Source organism: Hemibagrus wyckioides, linkage group LG25, assembly GCF_019097595.1.
Source record: "Hemibagrus wyckioides isolate EC202008001 linkage group LG25, SWU_Hwy_1.0, whole genome shotgun sequence".
In the NCBI taxonomy this organism is placed as follows: Eukaryota; Metazoa; Chordata; class Actinopteri; order Siluriformes; family Bagridae; genus Hemibagrus; species Hemibagrus wyckioides.
In genome coordinates, this window is record NC_080734.1 from 5,278,691 (window position 1) to 5,302,284 (window position 23,594).

The window sequence follows — 23,594 nt, forward strand, 5'->3', positions numbered from 1 at the left end:
AGAAACGCCGAAATGTTTGGTTGTGTTTTACATTTTGCCTTCATGGAAAACACACATGCAAATGTGTGTGAGAGAAAATAAACCATGTAAATCTGCCCTCAAGCCCACAGAAAAGAGCTGAAAAGAGTTTTTTTTTTTTACATATAGAAGAAAATATCAGCTGTAATTGCCATGCTACAAACATGTAAACTGTCAGTATATGGATGTGGGATTGAAGAAAAGTTTTTCTTTCCATCTAATCAGACATGACCTAAACTTTAACACTGTAATTATTATCAGGTCAGAGTACATGGACGTTGCCTTCACAGTAACAGCTAGATCGTGTTAGATACCTAACCTGCTAACACTGAGCTGTTATGTAAGGAAGAAGACATTTTGGGGCATGTTAATGTAGATAAATAATCAGTGATGGGTGGTGAGATGTGGCTTGACATGAAGACCAGATACTCTAACCACTGAAAAGAGGATTCGTTTCCTCACACGGCCTGAAGTGTTTTATTCCCCTTATGCAACACAGCAATTAGTTTCATTTAATGTAGTGGGAGTATTATTAGGAAGTAGAAGGAGGATTTGCACTAGGATGAAATAGAGTAGTAGGATGAGAAGGAGGAAGAAGAGTTGGAGTGGGCGGAGTAGTAGGAGGAGGAGGTGGAGGAGGAGGATTTGGATGTGTAAAGGGTAATAGGAGGAGGACATGGAGAAGTGGGAAGAGGAGGATGTGTTGCAGTAGTAGGAAGAGGAATAGGAGGTGGAGTAAGAGTTGGAGTGGTAGGGGTAGAAGTTGTAGAAGGAGGAAGAGGAGGAGGGGGATTTGGAGGAGGAGGAGGAAGAGTTGGAGTAGAAGGAGGAGGAGGATTTCGAGGAGGAGGAGGAAAAAGAGTTGAAATGGTAGGAGTGGAAGGGAGAGAAGGAAATGGAGTAGTAGAAGGAGGAGGAGGAGGAGGACGATGAGCAGAAGGAAATGGAGTAGTAGGAGGAGGAGGAAGAGTTGGAGTAGGAGGAGGAGGAGGAGGAGGAAATGGAGTAGTAGGAGGAAATGGAGGAGGAGGAGCAGGAGGAGGAAGAGTTGGAGGAGAAGGAAAAGGAGAAGGATTTCGAGGAGGAAATGGAGTAAGAGGAGAAGAAGGAAGAAGATTTGGAGGAGGAACTGGAGTAGGAGGAGGAGGAGGAGGAAGAGTTGGAGTAGTAGGAGGAAAGGTAGGAGTAGGGGGAGGATTTGGAGAAGTTGGGAGCAGAAGTAGTATGAGGAGATGGAGGAGGAGGAGCAGCTGAAATAGGAGTAGGAATAATAGTAGTAAAAGTTAGAGTAGTAGTGTTTATGATGAATTTATATGATAACAACCTTCATCTGTTTCCTTGCTTTGAAGCTCCACTTCTCCGCATCACAGATTAGCAGGTTTTGTAAAAGCATTTCTTAGAAAGTAAAGCAGAAGTGAAAGCGATGATTTCTGATGTGCAGATGTGAGTTTCAGTGAGCATGTGTGAGGTGCGAGTTTCCTTTCCAGCTGAATTTCTAAAGCTGTGTGGCGGGCGAAGACATGATTTAACACATAACAGGAAGTGAAATACAATTTGGCTTCTCCTGCTCGACACGGTGATGCTATTAATGACTTCATCACTGATGAGCAAACAGACACGTGTGTGATTTCATGAGAGAGAGAGAGAGATTTTACAGGCCTGGCTTTACAGGTTTGATTCAGACATTAAGATTTAACATGCAGATGTTTGTTTTTAGGGTTTATTTTTGTTCTTGTATCCAAAAAACAAACAAACAAACAAACAGCCCAGACACAGAAATCTGCTGGTTTCCGTCTACATTTCTTTGAAAACACATCCAGTTCTTTAAACTGAGATTTAGACTGAATAAAGTCGCAGCAGTTTAGATCAAGACATGCATCTGATCCACACAATGACAACTGTGCTAGAGCTGATTCTATTCATATATGATAGTATGTTATATAATATAAAGTCATTTTCTAGCAGGTTTAATGATTTAATCCAGTGAATATCCTCTAATCATGACACTTGTCATTCAGAGTCTGTGGGTTGTTTGGCAGGTGAAGATGTTAGGACAGGATCAGTGAGAGCATCAGTCCGAGCAGCAGGATCTCCGGAAGAGCTCTCTGGATCTGAGCTCTGCTTCTTTTACAGCTGCTGGACGGAGACAGTTTGAGGTCAGGAATCTTCCCAGTGTTCTGCAACTTGGTCTGGGAGAGAAAGAGGATTTTACATGTGTTTTAGACGTGTGTTTTTCCCTCTGTTGGAGAACCTTACACAGAATTTTACTGGTTGAAGATGAAATCTGAGCTGCTTTTTAGATGAACAAACGCTTGGAGCGTCTCAGAAAGCAGAAATGGGTTTGAGATCAACATTTACTTTAAAGATACAAACATTTGTCTGGAGAAAAGATGAACGTTTTTGTTTGTTTGGAACTTTTCTATGAATATATCACCCCTAGTAGGCTAGAGAAAAACAGATATACTTCTGAATTCTTAAAATCCTGAGTGTCTACTTTCATATGAGCTTCATATTAACCTCCACTGTGGAGTGAGACATGACAAAGACATTCAGTCATCAACATGGACACAACCAAACACACACAGGAGCAAACGCCATATTTTTGGCCCCTTAAACTGAATAAAGATAACATACTGAAATAGAAACTACAATTAAAAAGAAAAATGCTGACTTTAGTATACTTTTAGTGACTCTTTCTTTCCCTAGACACTAAATCATAGGGTGAATAGAGTTGAGATAAGGTTTATGCAGTGGACTGTATTATCAGGAAATCAGGAGTTCTGAATCCTGACGTAGCCGAGAGTCTAGCGTTAGCATGCTCTCTGAGTGGGAGGGGCATTCTGTCTCTCCGGTCAATCACAGAGATCCTAGCTAATCCTGAGCATCTGTGAGCTCTTGTATAAGGAAGAGGGCAGAATGCCGTTGTGTCTAAGTTTGAGACAGAGCGGATTTGAAAAGATGCAAAAACCCCACATGAATATAAACTGTTGTAGAAAGGACATCATTTACATTTACATTATTTACTGTCCAGTGTCACCCGAATGAGGATGAGGTTCCCTTATGGGCCTGGTTCCTCTCTTCCTCATATCATCTCAGGGAGTTCTTCCTCACCACCATTGCTTCAAGCTTGCTCATTAGGGATAAAAAAGTACCTTGACTTTAAACTTTATCACTTTTTTCTGTTTGCTGCTATGAGACAACGTCCAAATAAATTACACTGAATTGAAAAAGCAACTCTCTCTGGCTGGATGTTGTCATGTGATAGAGGAGAAGTGGCTGGTGATTGAAAAAAGGCTTCAAAAATGTCTTGAGCTTCAAGACTGATCTATAAACACTACTTTCTGGATAATTATTGTTTTGGAGAAAACACAAACGACACGCAATGCAGAAATGAGTGAAATTTGTGTATAAAGTCTGACTCACGTCATCACCTTGTCCCTCCATTTCTGGTTAATACATCTCTCCTCATTTAAGCTTCTTTAGCAATTCAACATACACCAATCAGGCATAACATTATGATCAGTGAGAGGTGAAGTGAATAACACTGATGATCTCCTCATCATGGCACCTGTTAGTGGGTGGGATATATTAGACAGCAAGTCAACATTTTGTCCTCAGAGTTGATGTGTTAGAAGCAGGAAAAATGGACAAGTGTAAGGATTTGAGCGAGTTTGATGAAGGGCCAAATTGTGATGGCTAGACCACTGGATCAGAGCATCTCCAAAACTGCAGCTCTTGTGGGATGTTCCCGGTCTGCAGTGGTCAGTATCTATCAAAATAGTGGTTCAAGGAAGGAACAGTGGTGAACCGGAGACAGGGTCATGGACGGTCAAGGCTCATTGATGCACGTGGGGAGTGAAGGCTGGCCCGTGTGATCCGATCCAACAGACGAGCTACTGTTGCTCAAATTGCTGAAGAAGTTAATGCTGGTTCTGATAGAAAGGGGTCAGAATACACAGGGCAGGACGGGTCAGGGCTGATTTGGCAGCAAAAGGAGGACCAACACAATATCAGACGGGTGGTCATAATGTTATGCATGATTGGCGTATGCTGTATCTGCATCACACAACCCCAACTGACTGTATATGACTGTAGAAAGAACATTATTTATAATCACACTCTCTGGTGTTTATAATCATTTATAATCACTCTCTGGTGTTTATAATCATTTATAATCACACACTGGTGTTTATAATCATTTATAATCACACTCTGGTGTTTATAATCATTTATAATCACACTCTCTGGTGTTTATAATCATTTATAATCACTCTCTCTGGTGTTTATAATCATTTATAATCACACTCTGGTGTTTATAATCATTTATAATCACTCTCTCTGGTGTTTATAATCATTTATAATCACACTCTGGTGTTTATAATCATTTATAATCACTCTCTCTGGTGTTTATAATCATTTATAATCACACTCTGGTGTTTATAATCATTTATAATCACACTCTCTGGTGTTTATAATCATTTATAATCACTCTCTCTGGTGTTTATAATCATTTATAATCACACACTCTGGTTTTTATAATCATTTATAATCACACTCTCTGGTGTTTATAATCATTTATAATCACACTCTGGTGTTTATAATCATTTATAATCACACTCTCTGGTGTTTATAATCATTTATAATCACACTCTCTGGTGTTTATAATCATTTATAATCACTCTCTGGTGTTTATAATCATTTATAATCACACTCTGGTGTTTATAATCATTTATAATCACACTCTCTGGTGTTTATAATCATTTATAATCACACTCTCCGGTGTCTCCCAAATGAGGATGAGGTTCCCTTTTGAGTCTGGTTCCTCTCAGGGTTTCTTCCTGTTCTATCTAAGGGAGTTTTTCCTCACCACAGTCGCCTTGGGCTTTCTCATTAATAATAAATACAAATAAATGTAAATATAAGTCTGATATTAATCTTGAACTTTTTTTCTAACACTAATCTTACACTTTTTTGTACTTTTTTGTATTTCTTATGTTCTGTAAAGCTGCCTTGAGACAATGTCCATTGTTAAAAGTGCTATACAAATAAAACTGTATTGAATTGAAAATTGAATTGAATAAGCTATCTTGTATGGCTGACTTGGCAAGATGGCCCGAAAGCAGAAAAGTCTCTGTGTGTAACTCACCTCTATGTTTCCAACGAAGATGAACTGTTCAATCCTCTTCAGCATTTCCTGATACTCCAGGATTGAGCTGTTATCCCACATCTTCATGCTCATTATTTTCAACCAGTCTCTGTGCGGTGAGGAAAGTAAAGCAGTTTCACATGAACTGTGGTGAGAATCTCACACACACACACACACACACACAGCTGTAGTTAAAGCTGTATTACGTGGCATTAGCGGCTCCCATCTCGCTCATGAGCATCTGTAATTTTGGGAAGCTTTCACAGGTGCTGAGCTCCAGAGCGGGGTAGTAGTAGAGAAAAGCCAGACACATCTCATTATTAGTTCCCAGACCTCCCTGTGAACACAACGCAGAATAACGACACCACAGTGAGGCTTAATTCTCAAATCTGATTGGTCAGGAGATGCTGATTAATAATCTATAACATCAGGTAAAAGTTTACATATCAGGTTCTAATATGGTAGCGTTTCTATGGTGACAGAGGGGTTCATACAGAGGATGGTCTACATGATCAAAACTAAAAAAAAAAAATTCCCAGTGTTATTTACTTTATCTGAGTAACTTCAAAAGAAAAAAAGAAGACTGGTGATGTTACAGTGATCGTCAGGGATTGGTACAGACGGTGGATGAGCCAAATTTTTTGTTTATCGCAGGTGAAGCAAACGAAATTCAACTACAAGGCAAGTCAACAAGACGTAAATCAGGTGCAAGGATAAAGGCAGGCTGGTCACCAGGTGCTATACATGCTGTAAGACGTAACCCTAAATACTAGTGCTCGTTGAAGTGAATTAGATGCAATGCGTGAGTGTCATTTACATTTCTGGCATTTATCCAGAGTGACTTACAATTTATGTCATTTCATACAACTGAGGGTTAAGGGCCTTGCTCAGGGGCCCAGTAGTGGCAGCTTTGTGGATGTGGGATTCAAACTCATAACCTTCTGATTAGTAGGCCAACACCTTCGCCACTAAGGTACCTCATCCCAATGGTCATGAGTGTCATGATCATGTGACATGCAGTGGATGATGGGAGACGCTGCTGTAACGTAAGCGATAACACGGACGTCCCACAACATTTAATGTAACTATAAATGGATTTTAAAAAAAAGTACGTGTTGTTTACGGAAAAAGTAAAACACTGATGTTATTGGAATTTAATCTGACCCATTTTCAAATGTTTTTCTGTCAGAAATATGGCTTTATTTTATGTAAATGAGGTCTAATGACCATAAAGAAAATGTACATTTTGTGGTAATAAGTGTAAATGAAGTTCATTAAAAAAGGAGAAACACAGATTTGGGTGATAACATGCTTTAAAAACAGTTAAACCAGACCAGGGAGGGCAAAATGTGCATGGTCAACAGGAAGAAGAAGCACTGAGGGCACTACGTCTCACACTAAGCAGAAAAAACGCTTGTTAAATGATTTAAATATGTGTGTGTGTGTCGCTAATTAAATCAATTAAATCTACTACCCACACTGTGACCAGTACAGTGTAGTGTACCCTGGTCAGATTTCACACTGTGACCAGTACAGTGTAGTGTACCCTGGTCAGATTTCACACTGTGACCAGTACAGTGTAGTGTACCCTGTTCAGATTTCACACTGTGACCAGTACAGTGTAGTGTGAGCTGGTCAGATTTCACACTGTGACCAGTACAGTGTAGTGTACCCTGTTCAGATTTCACACTGTGACCAGTACAGTGTAGTGTACCCTGGTCAGATTTCACACTGTGACCAGTACAGTGTAGTGTACCCTGGTCAGATTTCACACTGTGACCAGTACAGTGTAGTGTACCCTGTTCAGATTTCACACTGTGACCAGTACAGTGTAGTGTACCCTGGTCAGATTTCACACTGTGACCAGTGCAGTGTAGTGTACCCTGTTCAGATTTCACACTGTGACCAGTACAGTGTAGTGTGACCAGGTCAGATTTCACACTGTGACCAGTACAGTGTAGTGTGACCTGGTCAGATTTCACACTGTGACCAGTACAGTGTAGTGTACCCTGGTCAGATTTCACACTGTGACCAGTACAGTGTAGTGTACCCTGGTCAGATTTCACACTGTGACCAGTACAGTGTAGTGTACCCTGGTCAGATTTCACACTGTGACCAGTACAGTGTAGTGTACCCTGGTCAGATTTCACACTGTGACCAGTACAGTGTAGTGTACCCTGGTCAGATTTCACACTGTGACCAGTACAGTGTAGTGTGACCAGGTCAGATTTCACACTGTGACCAGTACAGTGTAGTGTACCCTGGTCAGATTTCACACTGTGACCAGTACAGTGTAGTGTACCCTGGTCAGATTTCACACTGTGACCAGTACAGTGTAGTGTACCCTGGTCAGATTTCACACTGTGACCAGTGCAGTGTAGTGTACCCTGGTCAGATATCACACTGTGACCAGTACAGTGTAGTGTACCTTGGTCAGATATCACACTGTGACCAGTACAGTGTAGTGTACCCTGGTCAGATTTCACACTGTGACCACTACAGTGTAGTGTACCCTGGTCAGATTTCACACTGTGACCAGTACAGTGTAGTGTATCCTGTTCAGATTTCACACTGTGACCAGTACAGTGTAGTGTACCCTGGTCAGATTTCACACTGTGACCAGTACAGTGTAGTGTACCCTGGTCAGATATCACACTGTGACCAGTGCAGTGTAGTGTACCCTGGTCAGATTTCACACTGTGACCACTACAGTGTAGTGTATCCTGTTCAGATATCACACTGTGACCAGTACAGTGTAGTGTACCCTGTTCAGATATCACACTGTGACCAGTACAGTGTAGTGTGAGCTTTTCAGATTTCACACTGTGACCAGTACAGTGTAGTGTATCCTCGTCAGATATCACACTGTGACCAGTACAGTGTAGTGTACCCTGGTCAGATTTCACACTGTGACCAGTACAGTGTAGTGTACCCTGGTCAGATTTCACACTGTGACCAGTACAGTGTAGTGTACCCTGGTCAGATTTCACACTGTGACCAGTACAGTGTAGTGTACCCTGGTCAGATTTCACACTGTGACCAGTACAGTGTAGTGTACCCTGGTCAGATTTCACACTGTGTCCAGTGCAGTGTAATGTACCCTGGTCAGATTTCACACTGTGACCAGTACAGTGTAGTGTGACCTGGTCAGATTTCACACTGTGACCAGTACAGTGTAGTGTATCCTGGTCAGATTTCACACTCTGACCAGTACAGTGTAGTGTGACCAGGTCAGATTTCACACTGTGACCAGTACAGTGTAGTGTATCCTGGTCAGATTTCACACTGTGACCAGTACAGTGTAGTGTATCCTGGTCAGATATCACACTGTGACCAGTACAGTGTAGTGTACCCTGGTCAGATATCACACTGTGACCAGTGCAGTGTAGTGTACCCTGGTCAGATTTCACACTGTGACCACTACAGTGTAGTGTATCCTGTTCAGATTTCACACTCTGACCAGTACAGTGTAGTGTATCCTGGTCAGATTTCACACTCTGACCAGTACAGTGTAGTGTACCCTGGTCAGATTTCACACTGTTACCAGTACAGTGTAGTGTGACCTGGTCAGATTTCACACTGTGACCAGTACAGTGTAGTGTATCCTCGTCAGATATCACACTGTGACCAGTGCAGTGTAGTGTACCCTGGTCAGATTTCACACTGTGACCAGTACAGTGTAGTGTATCCTGTTCAGATTTCACACTGTGACCAGTACAGTGTAGTGTACCCTGGTCAGATTTCACACTGTGACCACTACAGTGTAGTGTATCCTGTTCAGATTTCACACTGTGACCAGTACAGTGTAGTGTATCCTGGTCAGATTTCACACTGTGACCACTACAGTGTAGTGTATCCTGTTCAGATTTCACACTGTGACCAGTACAGTGTAGTGTACCCTGGTCAGATTTCACACTGTGACCACTACAGTGTAGTGTATCCTGTTCAGATTTCACACTCTGACCAGTACAGTGTAGTGTGACCAGGTCAGATTTCACACTGTTACCAGTACAGTGTAGTGTGACCTGGTCAGATTTCACACTCTGACCAGTACAGTGTAGTGTATCCTCGTCAGATATCACACTGTGACCAGTACAGTGTAGTGTACCCTGGTCAGATATCACACTGTGACCAGTACAGTGTAGTGTACCCTGGTCAGATTTCACACTGTGACCAGTACAGTGTAGTGTATCCTGTTCAGATTTCACACTCTGACCAGTACAGTGTAGTGTATCCTGGTCAGATTTCACACTCTGACCAGTACAGTGTAGTGTGACCAGGTCAGATTTCACACTCTGACCAGTACAGTGTAGTGTGACCAGGTCAGATTTCACACTCTGACCAGTACAGTGTAGTGTGACCAGGTCAGATTTCACACTCTGACCAGTACAGTGTAGTGTGACCAGGTCAGATTTCACACTCTGACCAGTACAGTGTAGTGTGACCAGGTCAGATTTCACACTGTGACCAGTACAGTGTAGTGTGACCAGGTCAGATTTCACACTGTGACCAGTACAGTGTAGTGTGACCAGGTCAGATTTCACATATATAATCAATGAACTCGTGTTTTATTTTCAAACATTATGTTTTTCATAATAATTATTTCTTAAATCTGACTGACCGCATGTTCTTAAATCTGACTGACCGCATGTTCTTAAATCAATATTTCTTAAATCTGACTGACCGCATGTTCTTAAATCTGACTGACCACATGTTCTTAAATCTGACTGACCACATGTTCGTTTTTTTTTTTTTTTTTTTAGAGTTTCCCCGTAACAACACAAGTGTTTTATTCCTTAAAGCAGTGTAACTCAGACTAACCCAGGTCAGTCCTGACCGATTGTAGGTGTCATAGGTGCACTCCACCACCAGGTTGTCTCCCTGTGAGAGGAACATAAGAAAAGCTGGTCATTTAGATTCTTGGTCATTATGTGAGACCTGCATCTAAATGTACAGGACAATCTAGAAAAAAAAATTCCTCGTATTGTATTTCTGAGAAATGGACAGAACTCGACACCTACCAGCTTGACCGTTTTGGTTTTTCCCAGGTTTGTCAATTGCTGGAAGTCAAAATTATAGTGTTCGCTCTGCACTAAGACATCAATCTGTTCTCCGTCTCTAAAGAACACAGAGAGACGTGAACACACACTAATCACAGCCTGCCTCCACTCTTTATTCTTAAAACCCCGCTCTTAACATTTCTGTTCTTTCTGTTCTCCATAATTAATGATCATATTAATCAGTTCTAGTTTTCACTCTACATGCACATGGTCTCCAGTTTCCACGTCTTCCAAACAGCTTTTGTTATTTTCAAGGTTCAGTCCAGTGCAGCTTGTTTTCCTCCTCAGCGCTCAACTCTTACGTTTTTTAATTTTAGCTTCTGATAAAGAGTTTAAAAAAAAGTCCTTAAAATGTTAGTCATACACTGATCAGGCATAACATTATGACTACCGAGAGGTGCCGTGAATAAGACTGATGATCTCCTCATCATGGCACCCATTTGTCCTCAAAGTTGATGTGTTAGAAGCAGGAAAAATGGACAAGCGTAAGGATTTTAGCGAGTTTGATGGCGGATGGATGACTGGATCAGAGCATCTCCAAAACTGCAGCTCTTGTGGGGTGTTCCTGGTCTGCAGTGGTCAGTATCTATCAAAATGATCCTTTAAGTCCTGTAAGTATCCTTTGGAGGCTCCACCTCGCAACTTACAGGACTTAAAGGATATGCTGCTAACATCTTGGTGCCAGATACCACAGCACACCTTCAGGGATCTAGTGGAGTCCATGCCTCGATGGGTCAGGGCTGTTTTGGCAGATAAAGGTGGTCATAATGTTATGCCTGATCTGTGTATTTGAAATTAAATGTGATTTTAACCCCAAATAAATTGTATCATAATCACTTCCATTTCTTTGTTACAGTATGCTACACTGGTTTTTTGTTTATTTGTTTGTTTTTGTTTGCTTTTTTCTACCTGAATTGTCCAACTCGCACCTTCCTTCCTGCCAGGTGTGTGTGCAAGAAAGCTGCAAAAACCTGCAGGTCCTTAGCTCCTGTAGGCAACTGGGAGAGGGCCTGAAGAACAAAAATAAAACAGAACACAGAACATCCTAAAACCTTCAACTTATTGTGATTTTAAAATAAGTAAATAAATAAATGAGGCTTGAGATTGTAGTGCTCGACCCTCTTATCCAGAGCAACTTACATTTATCTCATTTTTTGTATTACTAAGGGCCTTGCTCAGGGCCCAGCAGCAGTAGCTTGGTGGACCTGGGATATAAACTCACAACCATCTGATCATTAATCCAACGCCTTAACCACATCTTAATAAAACAAATCTGCCGTCTAACTACATAAAAAGATTTTCAGTGTTAACAAACCTTACCTGGCTACACCTGCTACCTGAATCAAAACCTCCAGTGTTTATAAATGTAAATAATGATGTGTCTATAATATGTAAATAACGATGAAACGTAAATGACAAAAAAAAAAAATGGTGTTGGGATGTGTAACAGGAATAATAACAAGAAAAAACGGAATTAAACACAAGAATCAAGCAGTGAAATGAGACGACTAGCACGCCGTCTCGAGTAGCAAGAGGGAGACTCATTATCACTCAGCTCACGGACGAAAATGAATGCTTGGTATTAGTGATCTGAGTAACTCAGTGCCTGAGAATGATGCTGGATAAAAAATAAATAAATAAATAACCTGAATCAAAACCTCCAGTTGGGGGCACTAATTAATTAAGTAAGTAATTAAGTGTGCTAATTAATTAATGTAAAAATAAATATAATAAATAAATAAATAAATAAATATAAAAAAATAAGTAAATGTAAAAAATAAATAAAAAATAAATAAATAACACATGAACAAATAAATATATAAATAAATAATGAAAAAACAGAAGAAGCAGATTTTGTACCTGTGGAATGTAGCTGGTGTCACACAGGCTGTAGGTGAGGAAGGATGTAGTGTTTGGTGGGATTCCGTAGACCTTCCCAGATGTCACCATGAGTCCCGTCTGCAGCACGCCAGCATCAAACTGCCGCAGCTGAGCCGTGTAGTAAAACCGCAAGCCTGAGTTGTCAACAACACCTACACACACACACACAAACCACACACATTTTTGTGTAGGGTCACAAAAAACCTCTACTACAGCCTCATTGTTTTTATACTAATAACACACTCTTACACACTTCCATGTCCAACTGATAAGTGGATCCTTATCAGAGAAAATCATTTTAAATAAAGAGAAAGAGTCAAAGCTTAGTGATGGTGATGGAGAAGTCATGTGACCGTGTTTGGTGAAGTTTATAGCCTTTATAACTTCAGCTTTTTACTTCTGCTGATTGTATTTATGCTTCATAACTCCATAAAAGCTGTGTTCGAGTGTGAAAATTATCTTGGTGATCTAAATATGTGAGAATCATAAACCTTTGTGTTGATTTTCAGTAGGAATTCAAAAGCCAGTGGAAAAATCCTACAGATTGGCTAGCTGTGTGTATTTGTACCTGCGATCTTGTTAGGGTTGTTGTAGTGCACTTCAAGCCTGTAGAGGGTCCCATTTCCACCCTCACCCACAGGAAGTCCAGCTGCTTCAGGAAATTCAGAAGCCTGAAGATGTTAAAAATAATGACAATGAGTTAAATAGAAATCCATAGTCTCTAATGCAAAGAAGAAGATCTGCACCTGTCTCCGAGAGTCAGAAACATGTCTGAATGTCAGTGTTAAGGGAACAGGTCTCTCCTGACTCAGGTCTTATTTGATTGATCGTTATCAGTTTGTAGATCTAAATGGTGGCTTCTTTACTTAACTGGCTACAGCTCTGTAAAGCTAAATTTGCCCCGGATATATCCTGGTGTATTGGAGGCCAGCGGTAGGTGCTGTGCAGGTAAACCTCACTCCCCTGATCTCAAGAGGTGAATTAGCAAGTGATGCTAGAGGCTGCAGTCTTTAGCCTCCTTGTTAGATTGCCTGCCTCCCATGCTGGTGACCCGGGTTCCAGACCCGCTTGGAGCAGGTCTGGTAGTAGGACCCTGGGGGGTTACACTGGTACAGATCTAAACTGTAGCTGGTGCCATCAGGCGTATGCTACAGTGGACTTGCCCAAAATTGAACCCATTCTGGACTTTTTCCCTTTTCTGTCACTGTACCTCATCGCCTTTCAATCTATATGGTTTAGCTATAAGTAAAAAATAAAAGTATATTGTGCTTTCTCCTATTGGAAACCAAATAAAAACAATTTGAAATAAATAAATGGTGACCTCTCGAAGGATACTATAGTTATGGTTGGTGTTCCACAAGGTTCTGTTTTAGGCCCATTGCTTTTCTCCTGATATATGCTATGGTATTAGCTTTAACTGTTTTGCTGATGACACACAGCTATGTTTCAGCTAAGGCAGATGAGAGATGTACATAATATCTCTGTGATAGCCTTCTTTCATCCAAAATAAGAAATGCAGTATAATGTCACTACATGATGCAGTAAAACTATTTAATGCTTTTGTAACCTCCAGGCTGGATTATTGTAATGCCTTATTGTCTGGATGTTCCAGTAGGATCTCAGAACGCAGTCAAATTTCACACTGATTATAAAATACTATTACTGACCTATAAAGCACTAAATGGTCTCACGCCACAGTACCTGAGCCATCTTTGGTTATTTATGATCCACCACTCCTACTCTGATCAAAGGGTGCAGGTTATTTGGTAGTACCTCAAGTAGCAAAGGCTACAGCAGGGGGCAAAGCTTTTTCATACAAAGCCCCACAGTTATGGAACAGCCTTCCAGTTAGTGTTGGGGATTCAGACACAGTCTCAGTGTTTAAGTCTAGGCTGAAGACACATTTGTTTAGTCAAGCTTTCAATGTATTTTTTCCTTAGGTAAAGGAGCAGATCTGGACGGTTCATGGGCATAAAGTGTTTGGTGTACTGGGATGTTTGGATGCTGTTATCTTATCACTCTCACAAATCACTCAGGTTTGCTGACTGTGAAGTGGTTGGACGCGTTATCTCTCTGTCGAGCTATACATGCCACTCCCAAGCTCCCAGTTGACCACTTCTTCTTTCCGGACCCACCTGATCTATCTTGTTGCCCTACTTATCGTTGGAGTCTCGTTACTTGGTGGTGCTCACTGTTGCTGGTGTTGCCTCCCACTAGACAGCCTGTGGCCCATGGGACTGCTGTGGACTTGGAGACTATCGCTATCATTTATGAACTGCTGTTGCAGCGGTTAGCTTTGTGCTCATGTCTTCATCAGTGAACATTTGCAGACTTTGGCAGGAAGGAATTAGTGTTAAGGCTATAATGAACTAGAAATTATGCTAACCTATTAGTTGCTCAAGAGCTCTTGATTGCTGCTGTAGAAAGGACATTATTTACATTTACATTATTTACTGTCCAGTGTCACGCAAATGAGGATGAGGTTCCCGTCTGAGCCTGGTTCCTCTCAAGGTTTCTTCCTCATGTCATCTCAGGGAGTTTTTCCTCACCACCAGCGCCTCAGGCTTGCTCATTAGGGATAAATATTGGATAATGTAATTCTAAACTTGTTTCTATGTCTCTGTAAATCTGCTTTGAGACAATGTCCATTGTTAAAAGCGCTATAAAATTAAATTGAATTGAAAATTGAATTGTACTGAATGAACTATGATTATTGCGCCATGTTGTTATTGTAACAAATTTAATTTGCTATTTTATTTTTCCAAATTTATTCTAAAAAAAAATGAGTTGAGGTTTTGGCCTAGAATTGTCTATTAAACTTTGTTTTCCAGTCCTCTTGAGAAACAGGTAGAGTATCTACGAGTCGGGAAGTCTTAATTACGACATCGGGTTTGTTCAGATCTCTTTAGCATGCGCTAGAGGTTTTCTTGATTAAGAAAATACATAAAAACACAGCAAGATTTTAGCAGTTTGCTTGTAACTTTCAGTAACTTTCTGCGTAAAGCAAACACGTAATACCTGAAAATAACTCAAATCAGCTTCTGAGATTTACCTTTAACTACAGACGCTGCATCCATTCATTCCACCACTTGAAAACACCAAAATCAACCAAGTGTGATAAACATTTTGTTGGTTGATATCACAATATCACTGAAAACGAAGAAAACAAACATGACTGAATTAAACTAAAATAAACGTTTGTACATCATGTAGAACAGTATTACGGATGAGTCGGATGTTCCAAGCATGAGGAGTTTAATCTCAACATGGAAGTTTAATGTAGAAATTGAAGGTAATAAAATGCCTGTCAGGTCGACTCCCACTTAATGTGCTATACTAATACGGCTGCTGATGTTCTCACACACCTGACCTGTAATCACACCCCTGAACACAATCACCTCACACACCGTGAATTAATCCATCAGTGTGTTCATACCTGATGTTTTTTGTGTATTCATTATCTGCTTTAGATCTTTTTGGTCTTTTATCCCTGGTCTGGATTTTTGCTCCTGTGTTTTGTACCTTTTACGGTGATCAGGTATTACATTCCGAGCTTTTATGTATATATATGAGGTTACAAATGTAACTGTTGGAAGAAAAGATTAGAAAAAAATCCTGGCACTGAAAAGCAATTATTCTGAGATTAGATGCAGAAATGTGTTGAGACATTTCAGTCAGGCACAATGGGGATTAAAGCGTTCAGTTCTTACATGAAAACCGAGAAGCACAAGCTTTATATCAGCAGCCGAGTTGAGCGTGTTAAATTCTGTCTTAAAGACATCTGTCATGATTTAGAGCTGAATTCAGGTAAACAATGTTTTAGAAATGTTTTTTGTTTAACTTTATTTATTTTCTAACCTAACCTTGCAAAACACTGGGTGAAAGAGCTGGGTTTTCAAAACCTCCTTTTTCTACATTGAGCAACAATTATAGACTGTGTAAATTTTTTATGTTCAGAAATTTTATATTCTAATTCTTTTGTCCTCAACATTACAAATTTTTGGCCTGAATATGAAAAAAAATTGGATATTTAGTTTTTATATTATATTATATTATATTATATTATATTATTAGTTTTAAATAAAAAAAAAAAAATTAAAAAATTCAGCCAGACTAAGAGTTAAATGCAATTTTCTTGTACTTTTCTACATTTGGAAGACTTTAAAATGCTCGAAGTTTACTTTTTGTTGTTGTACATGCAGAAGAGGAGTATATATATTTTTTCTTAGCAAAGAAGAACTATTTCCAGTAAAAAATAAAAAAAATATATCCATTCAGTATGATCTGCTGGCCAGATCTTAAATAATAATAAATGTACCTTTTTACAGAAAGCATGTTTGTAGCATTTACATAATTTACATTTCATAATTATTAGATTACAAGTCATACAAAAGTGCTGTAGATTTTTTTTAGTAACATTTTAAATTATTTATCTGAAACATCCAGGTAGGTTATAATAAAGGAGATTTCACATACATGTTTGTAAATGTAATAGACACAATAGACGCAAATGGACTCATTCAACTGACCTATGAAACAAAAATAGACCCTAAAACGTAGACATCACGGCCAAAGAAGAAATGATCTTCATCTGTATTTGCTCCTAGATTATGGTAAAATCTCCTGCTTTTTATATTTGGCCCCATCAGTGTAGATTTATACTTTAACAGTTGAATTAGGAGAACCTTTAATAGAAAATAATGATTCACCAAAATGTGCTTTTTATTTTTTCCCCAGATCTTCAAATATCATCATGGAGATCACTTCCTACTGCATTTTAAAGACGTTTAAAACAGGACATGAGTTATGACTTTGATTATCAGCATCATTCACATCAATCATGGCCTCATGTATTAAGGTATAAAATATCTATCTAAATCTGAGCTTCATCGTCATCTCTTCAGTCCACTGATCACTAACGCTCTAACAAGAGCGGAGAAATACCTGCTGATTCATTCAGTAAGATCTGCTGACTAAATGATTTGTTTCGATATTGATAACACTTTGTATACTGATCAGGCATAACATTATGACCACCTGCCCAAAATTGAGTCCCCGTTTTGCTACGAAAACAGCCCTGACCCATCAAGACATGGACTCCACTAGATCCCTGAAGGTGTGCTGTGGTATCTGGCACCAAGATGTTAGCAGCAGATCTTTTAAATTCTGTAAGTTGCAAGGTGGGGCCTCCATACTTACACAGGACTTAAAGGATACTTTTGATAGATACTGACCAGACCAGGAACACCCCACAAGAGCTGCAGTTTTGGAGATGCTCTGATCCAGTCATCTAGCCATCACAATTTGGCCAAAATATTCACTTGCTGCCTAATTTATCCCACCCACTAATAGGTGCCATGATGAGGAGATCATCACTTCACCTGTCCGAGGTCATAATGTTATGCCTCCTCGGTGAATATGCAGCTTTTATTTTGGATGTATATAGATTTATATAGTTCAGATCACTCACCTCTCCTCCGACGCCCCAAACAGCGATGGCCTGCAAGCACTTTGTTTCCGTAGTGTAACACTGCGTCTCAGAGAGCTTGGTCACTGAAGGTGGACATCGGTACAGCAATATGTGATGCACTAAGTCCAGGTTCTGGATCACTGGTTCTATCTGAGGACAAAAACATGGTGAAAAGATCTGCAAGCTTGTTCTGATTAACATGAAGCTATGGTATATTCATGAATAAATGCTGCTGCTTACACGGTAGATGTGGTATTTCCTGTCAAACTCTGGAAGTGGCATAACCTTGCAGTGGTAGTAAGTGCTTACGGCGGGTATCGTAAACTGCACAGAAATTTTAAAGGAAAAAAAGAACCTAGTAAATAAGTAGATTTAATGAGAACAAATGTAACAATATGTTAAAGAAAAATAAAGAGTTTATTATAAAGTAAAAACAAAATGAAATGAAATAAACAAAAATAAAACCAATTCTAATTGATTTAGTTTATCTCATAGCTTTAATTCAATTTTATTTATAAAATATTTCACAAATAAAATAATTAATATATTTTTATAGTTTTAATTAATTTATTACATTTTTCATATAAAATAAAATAAATGTTATTAAATAAAGTAAAACTAAACTAAACTAAATAGTCGTCCAAGTCTTAATATTAAACCACTAAGGCTATTTAATTAAAATCTAATTTAATTAAAATATTTTTTACATAAAAATTAACACATTTTTTAGTTTTAATTAATTTATTAAATAGCTTATATAACATAAATATTAATACAAAATAAATGTTTTAATATTTAATTAAACACTCATCCATTTCTTAATATTAAAGGCTACATGTTTTTTCATTTTTTTATTTAAATCTAATTTAATTAAAATATTTTTACATTTACATATTTTTACAAAACAACACATTTTATAGTTTTAATTCATTTATTTAATTCTATTTACTTCATTTAAATAGTTAATATAAATTAAATAAATATTATTAAATAAAATATATGTTTTAATATTTAATTGAAATATTTTGTCACATTTAATTTATCTTAGGGAACCTAGTGGATGCTTTATTACATTATCTTAGAGGGCATTTCTACCTTGGGGGCAATATAGTGGGCTTTTCATCACATTATCTATCTGTCAGAATAACATAAAGGGCATCTTATCACATTTTATCAATATTAGAGGCAACCTCTTGGGCACTTTGTCACATTATCTCTACTGTAATACTCCTAGAGGGAATGTTATCTACCTTGGGAGCAACATAGTGGGCACATAACATAGAGGGCATCTTATCGCATTTTTATCGACATTAGGGGCAACCTTGTGGGCACTTTGTCACATTGTCTCTACTGTAAGGATAACCTATAAGGCATGTTGCCATATTTATCTACTTTTAGGGCAACCTAGTGGAAACTTCAGCACATTATCTGTAAGCATACCTTAGAGGGCATCAATCTAGTGGGCACTTTATTACATTATCCTAGAGGGCATGTGGTCACATTTTGTCTACCTTAGGGGTAACCTAGTGGGGACTTCATTATATTATCCAAAAGGGCATTAAATCACATTTTATCTACCTTAGGGGCACCCTGGTGGGCACTTCATCACATTATCTATACTGTAAGAATACTCAAGAGGGCATTTTATCAAATTTTTCTACCTTAATGGGCACTTCATCACAGCATCTCTACTGTAAGAATAGCCTTAGAGAGAACAGGAAGGATACCCTGAGGGCAATTTGCCACGTTATCTACATTAGAGGCAACCTAGTAGGCACTTCATCTCATTATCGCTATGGTAAGAATACCCTAGAGGGCATGATGTCACATTTTATTTACCTTGGGGGCAACCTAGTGGGGACTTATCTACCTTAGAGGGAACCTAGAAGGCACTTTTACATCTTTAAGTATAAATTGACATCTGGATTTCTTTATTTTTTATTTTTAACTATTTTTAAAAGCATTATACAAATAAAATTGAAAACTGAATTGATGTCTGACATTCATTGTCAGTGGTGCAGTGGTCATAGTGGTTTTCCCAACACTTTCCTCACACCCTGTTCATCTACAGTAAGAAAAACAAGCCACACTGTACGTTGGTCACGGTCATTTTGAAGTATTTGCTCTCAGGGACGCTGGTCCGGTGCATGTAGTTCAGAAGGTTCACTTCCTTCGTGCCTCTCCAGGATTGGTGATAGCTGATGTCATCGGTGGTTCCATAGGCATAGATCAGCTTTATCGGCTTGTCCTGAGGAAAAAATAGGAGAATGTCAGAAGGTTTTATTTCTACAGCTGCAAAAAAAACATACTGTAATATTTTAAACTTTTCTTCTCGTGCTAGTTTTGTTCCACATCTGGGAGGAGGATTAAATTTAGATGTTTTCCAACAAAATCACTGATTAAACCTCTAAAGACAAAAGCTGCAGAGCGCTGAGGAGCATAAAAGGAGATTATATATAGAATATTTATCTGAAAATAAACTCAAACTAGGAGAAAAGTACAAAGAGGAGAAAGAAAGCTACAGTATCGTAGTATAGAGACACTCAGATGCTTTTTTTTTTGGGATGTGGTATCTTAGTGGTTAAGGTGTTGGACTCCTGAGGAGAAGGTTGTGAGTTCGTATCCCAGGTCCACTAAGCAGTCACTGCTGGGCCCCTGATCAAGGCCCTTAACCTTCAGTTATATAAAATGAGATAAATTGTAAGTTGCTCTGGAAAAGTGTGTCTGCCAAATGCCGTAAATGCTTTAGACCCACAGAGACCTGGCAAGATTCCATAATCCCTAAGAAATATGAAACCTGCAGGATATTCTGTCCTTTACTCCAACAGAAACTCAGCCATTAATCCGAAAGTGACAGAAATGTGATGTGGAATAAACATTATGTGCTGAATTTACTCACAGTGATGGGAAAGTCATTTTCATCACAGGCTTTGATGGATCGCTGGAACTTCATCACGGTTTGCCCGTTCCCTTCGGTCAGAGAGAGGACTTTCGAGTCCTGCTGCTTATCCAGAGCTGGCATGAAATTCCCGGCTGCATTTCTGTCCTTAATGAAATGCAGATCTTTCAACAAACAGCTTGAGGCTTTCTATTTATGAATTTTTCTATTCTTATTTATTTTAGCAAGTCACTATCACTGCATGATTTGAGTCCACACACATGAAACACATCATTCTGGAAAAAAAAAAAGAGCAAACGTTTTCACACCCTTGTAATGTTCTGCTTATGTGATAGGATTTTTTGTTTGTTAATAATATTGCTAACTATGTGGAATTTCCCTCACTTCAGTATTAAGGGTTGTGGATAAACATCCTAGAACAAATTCACGTCTCAAACTACACAGCACTGAAACTAGAGACTCTGTCCAAAAAAAAAAAAAATGGGTTTGTCCTCTTAAACACTTTCCCTGTTAATCTTTAGGTTAGGTTAGGTTAGGTTAGGTTAGGTTAGGTTAGGTTAGATTAGATTAGATTAGATTAGATTAGATTAGATTAGATTAGATTAGATTAGATTAGATTAGAGTCAACTTTAGTGTCATTGTCCAGAGAACATGTACAGAGCCAATGAAATGCAGTTAGCATCCAAACAAGTGGCAAATTTACAATAAATTACAATAAAGATATACAGCTATGGGAGTGATATGTACAGGTGAAGTAAGTATTATAAATAGGTATAAAAATATCTATATATGTATGTACAATCAATGTATAGTAATGAAGATGTGTTAAGAATTAACATGCTAAACTATATATATATATAATGGATGGGGAAAAAAGGCATGAACATGTTTTGTGTTGAGGTTTCTAGTTGTGGACAGTTTATATTATATTACAGATGACTCTTTGGATACTGGAATATTTGCAGTTATCATTAGATTAGATTAGATTTGGGTCATTGCTCTTACTGAGTAGCCTTCATTGTTTCATTCACTGGATAAAGGATTTAATTTTACATTAGAATCTTGTTCTATATTATTTTTATTACTATTATAGTTTATATGAATAATAATCTTGACATATTTTCTCTCAAACATGAAAGAGTTAACTTGAGTTAATTCAATTTAATGCACAAAACAGAATAAAAAAGAATTACCGAAAAATATATCCCACCGGGTCCGACTCCTCCGATGACGATATCCGATCCAGCCATTCCTCCATTGGGACTGAACCCAAAGCCGACCCAGCCCGTGGTGTTCACTGTCACCTGGAACGTGATGGTGTCCTTCAGCAAGTCGAAACCCCACCTGAGGAGGACGTTATGGTTTGAGTCAAGATGCTCAGAGAAAGGCAATGTTGGATCTACATCAGCTCCAGATGTTCGGCCCAAGAACATGACCAGGGGCATGAGGAGAGCTGAGATAGCCATCATGGCTCCCAAAAAGAAAGTCAATAATAATCTCAACTAAATTGAGCTCTGAAATGTTTGTAACGTCCTTAAATACACTCAAACCTCAGTCACCTCTACTCCCTCTCTCTCTCTCTCTCTCCCTCCCCCTCTCTTTATCTTTTTCTTTCTTGCTCCCTCCCTCTCTCTCTCTCTCTCTCTCTCTCTCTCTAACTCTCTCTCTCTCTCTCTTCCTCTCTCTCCCTCTCTCTCTCTCTCTCTCTCTCTCTTCCTCTCTCTCTCATTTTCCATTGTGTCCATTGTGTCCTAGTTCATCAGGTGTCCAGTTCACCAGGTTTTACGTTTAGATGAAATTCTAGGAAATTCTGGGAGTAACCATAATGTAATATGAGATGAATGTTTTGTTGGTAAAAGAAAGGTCTATATGCTGAACTGCATTTATTTTAGACTCTACAGGAACATTAAAAATGGCACACATTCAAACGACTGGAGAAACTAATTCTCTTTACTCTAACAAAGCAGGCTTGTCACAAATAAAAGGAGGATTTTGTTTAAGAACCCTTTACATTTACGGCATATGCCCTTTATCCAGAGCGCCTTACAATTTATCTTATTTTATACAACTGAGCAACTGAGAGTTAAGGGCCTTGCTCAGGGCCCCAGCAGTGGCAGTGATTCAAGCTCATAACCTATGCTACCACGTCTCCGCCCTTTTTTAAGAGTATATATAAAACCATATAACAGAGGATTCCAAGCATATCAGCGTTCACAAATTCACATTCAGGCCTTATGTCCTTGTGTGTATATGCATTCTATAGTCATCATCCCATGCACTATTAGAAAAAAGGTTAACTCTAGAACCCTAAGGTTCCACCATTGTCTCTCTGTGGTGTTATTAAGGGCTTTATGTAAAGTGATTTGAAAGTGGTTGATTTGAATCTATAACACTTTTAGAAAACTAAAAACACTCCTAAATATACAAACAACCAATCAAAGAAAAAACTGCACAATCTGCCTATCAGGAACGGTTACTGAGTTATTAGAACCTTTTTTCTTTTACTGTAGGGCAATACATTTATATATACATACACCGATCAGGCATAACATTATAAGCAGTGACAGGTGAAGTGAATAAGACTGATGATCTCCTCATCATGGCCCCTGTTAGTGGGTGGGATATATTAGGCAGCAAGTGAACATTTTGTCCTCAAAGTTGATGTTAGAAGCAGGAAAAATGGACAAGGGTAAGGATTTGAGCAAGTTTGACGAAGGGCCAAATTGTGATGGCTAGACCACTGGATCAGAGCATCTCCAAAACTGCAGCTCTTGTGGGGTGTTCCCGGTCTGCAGTGGTCAGTATCTATCAAAAGTGGTCCAAGGAAGGAACAGTGGTGAACCGGAGACAGGGTCATGGACGGTCAAGGCTCATTGATGCACGTGGGGAGTGAAGGCTGGCCCGTGTGATCCGATCCAACAGACGAGCTACTGTTGCTCAAACTGCTGAAGAAGTTATTGCTGGTTCTGATAGAAAGAGGTCAGAATACACAATGCAAGTCCGATCCATGGAGGCCCCACCTTGCAACTTACAGGAATTAAAGGATCTGCTGCTAACATCTTGGTGCCAGATACCACAGCACACCTTCAGGGATATAGTGGAGTCCATGCCTTGACAGGT

General features: G+C 39.1%; 1 protein-coding gene across 1 annotated transcript; it reads right to left on the bottom strand.

Annotated features, from left to right (window-relative positions):
• Positions 1–1,724: 1,724 nt before the first annotated feature.
• Positions 1,725–22,051, bottom strand: moxd1l (monooxygenase, DBH-like 1, like). Its single transcript, XM_058378637.1, has 13 exons — positions 21,668–22,051; positions 20,475–20,621; positions 19,671–19,823; positions 17,816–17,899; positions 17,576–17,725; positions 12,674–12,776; positions 12,085–12,257; positions 11,134–11,234; positions 10,186–10,282; positions 9,986–10,045; positions 5,371–5,501; positions 5,165–5,273; positions 1,725–2,207 (listed from the first exon to the last, which is right to left on the bottom strand). The coding sequence occupies exons 1-13, from the start codon at positions 21,941–21,943 to the stop codon at positions 2,067–2,069; spliced, it is 1,725 nt and encodes a 574-aa protein (XP_058234620.1). The 5' UTR covers positions 21,944–22,051; the 3' UTR covers positions 1,725–2,066.
• Between the last annotated feature and the right edge of the window lie 1,543 nt (positions 22,052–23,594).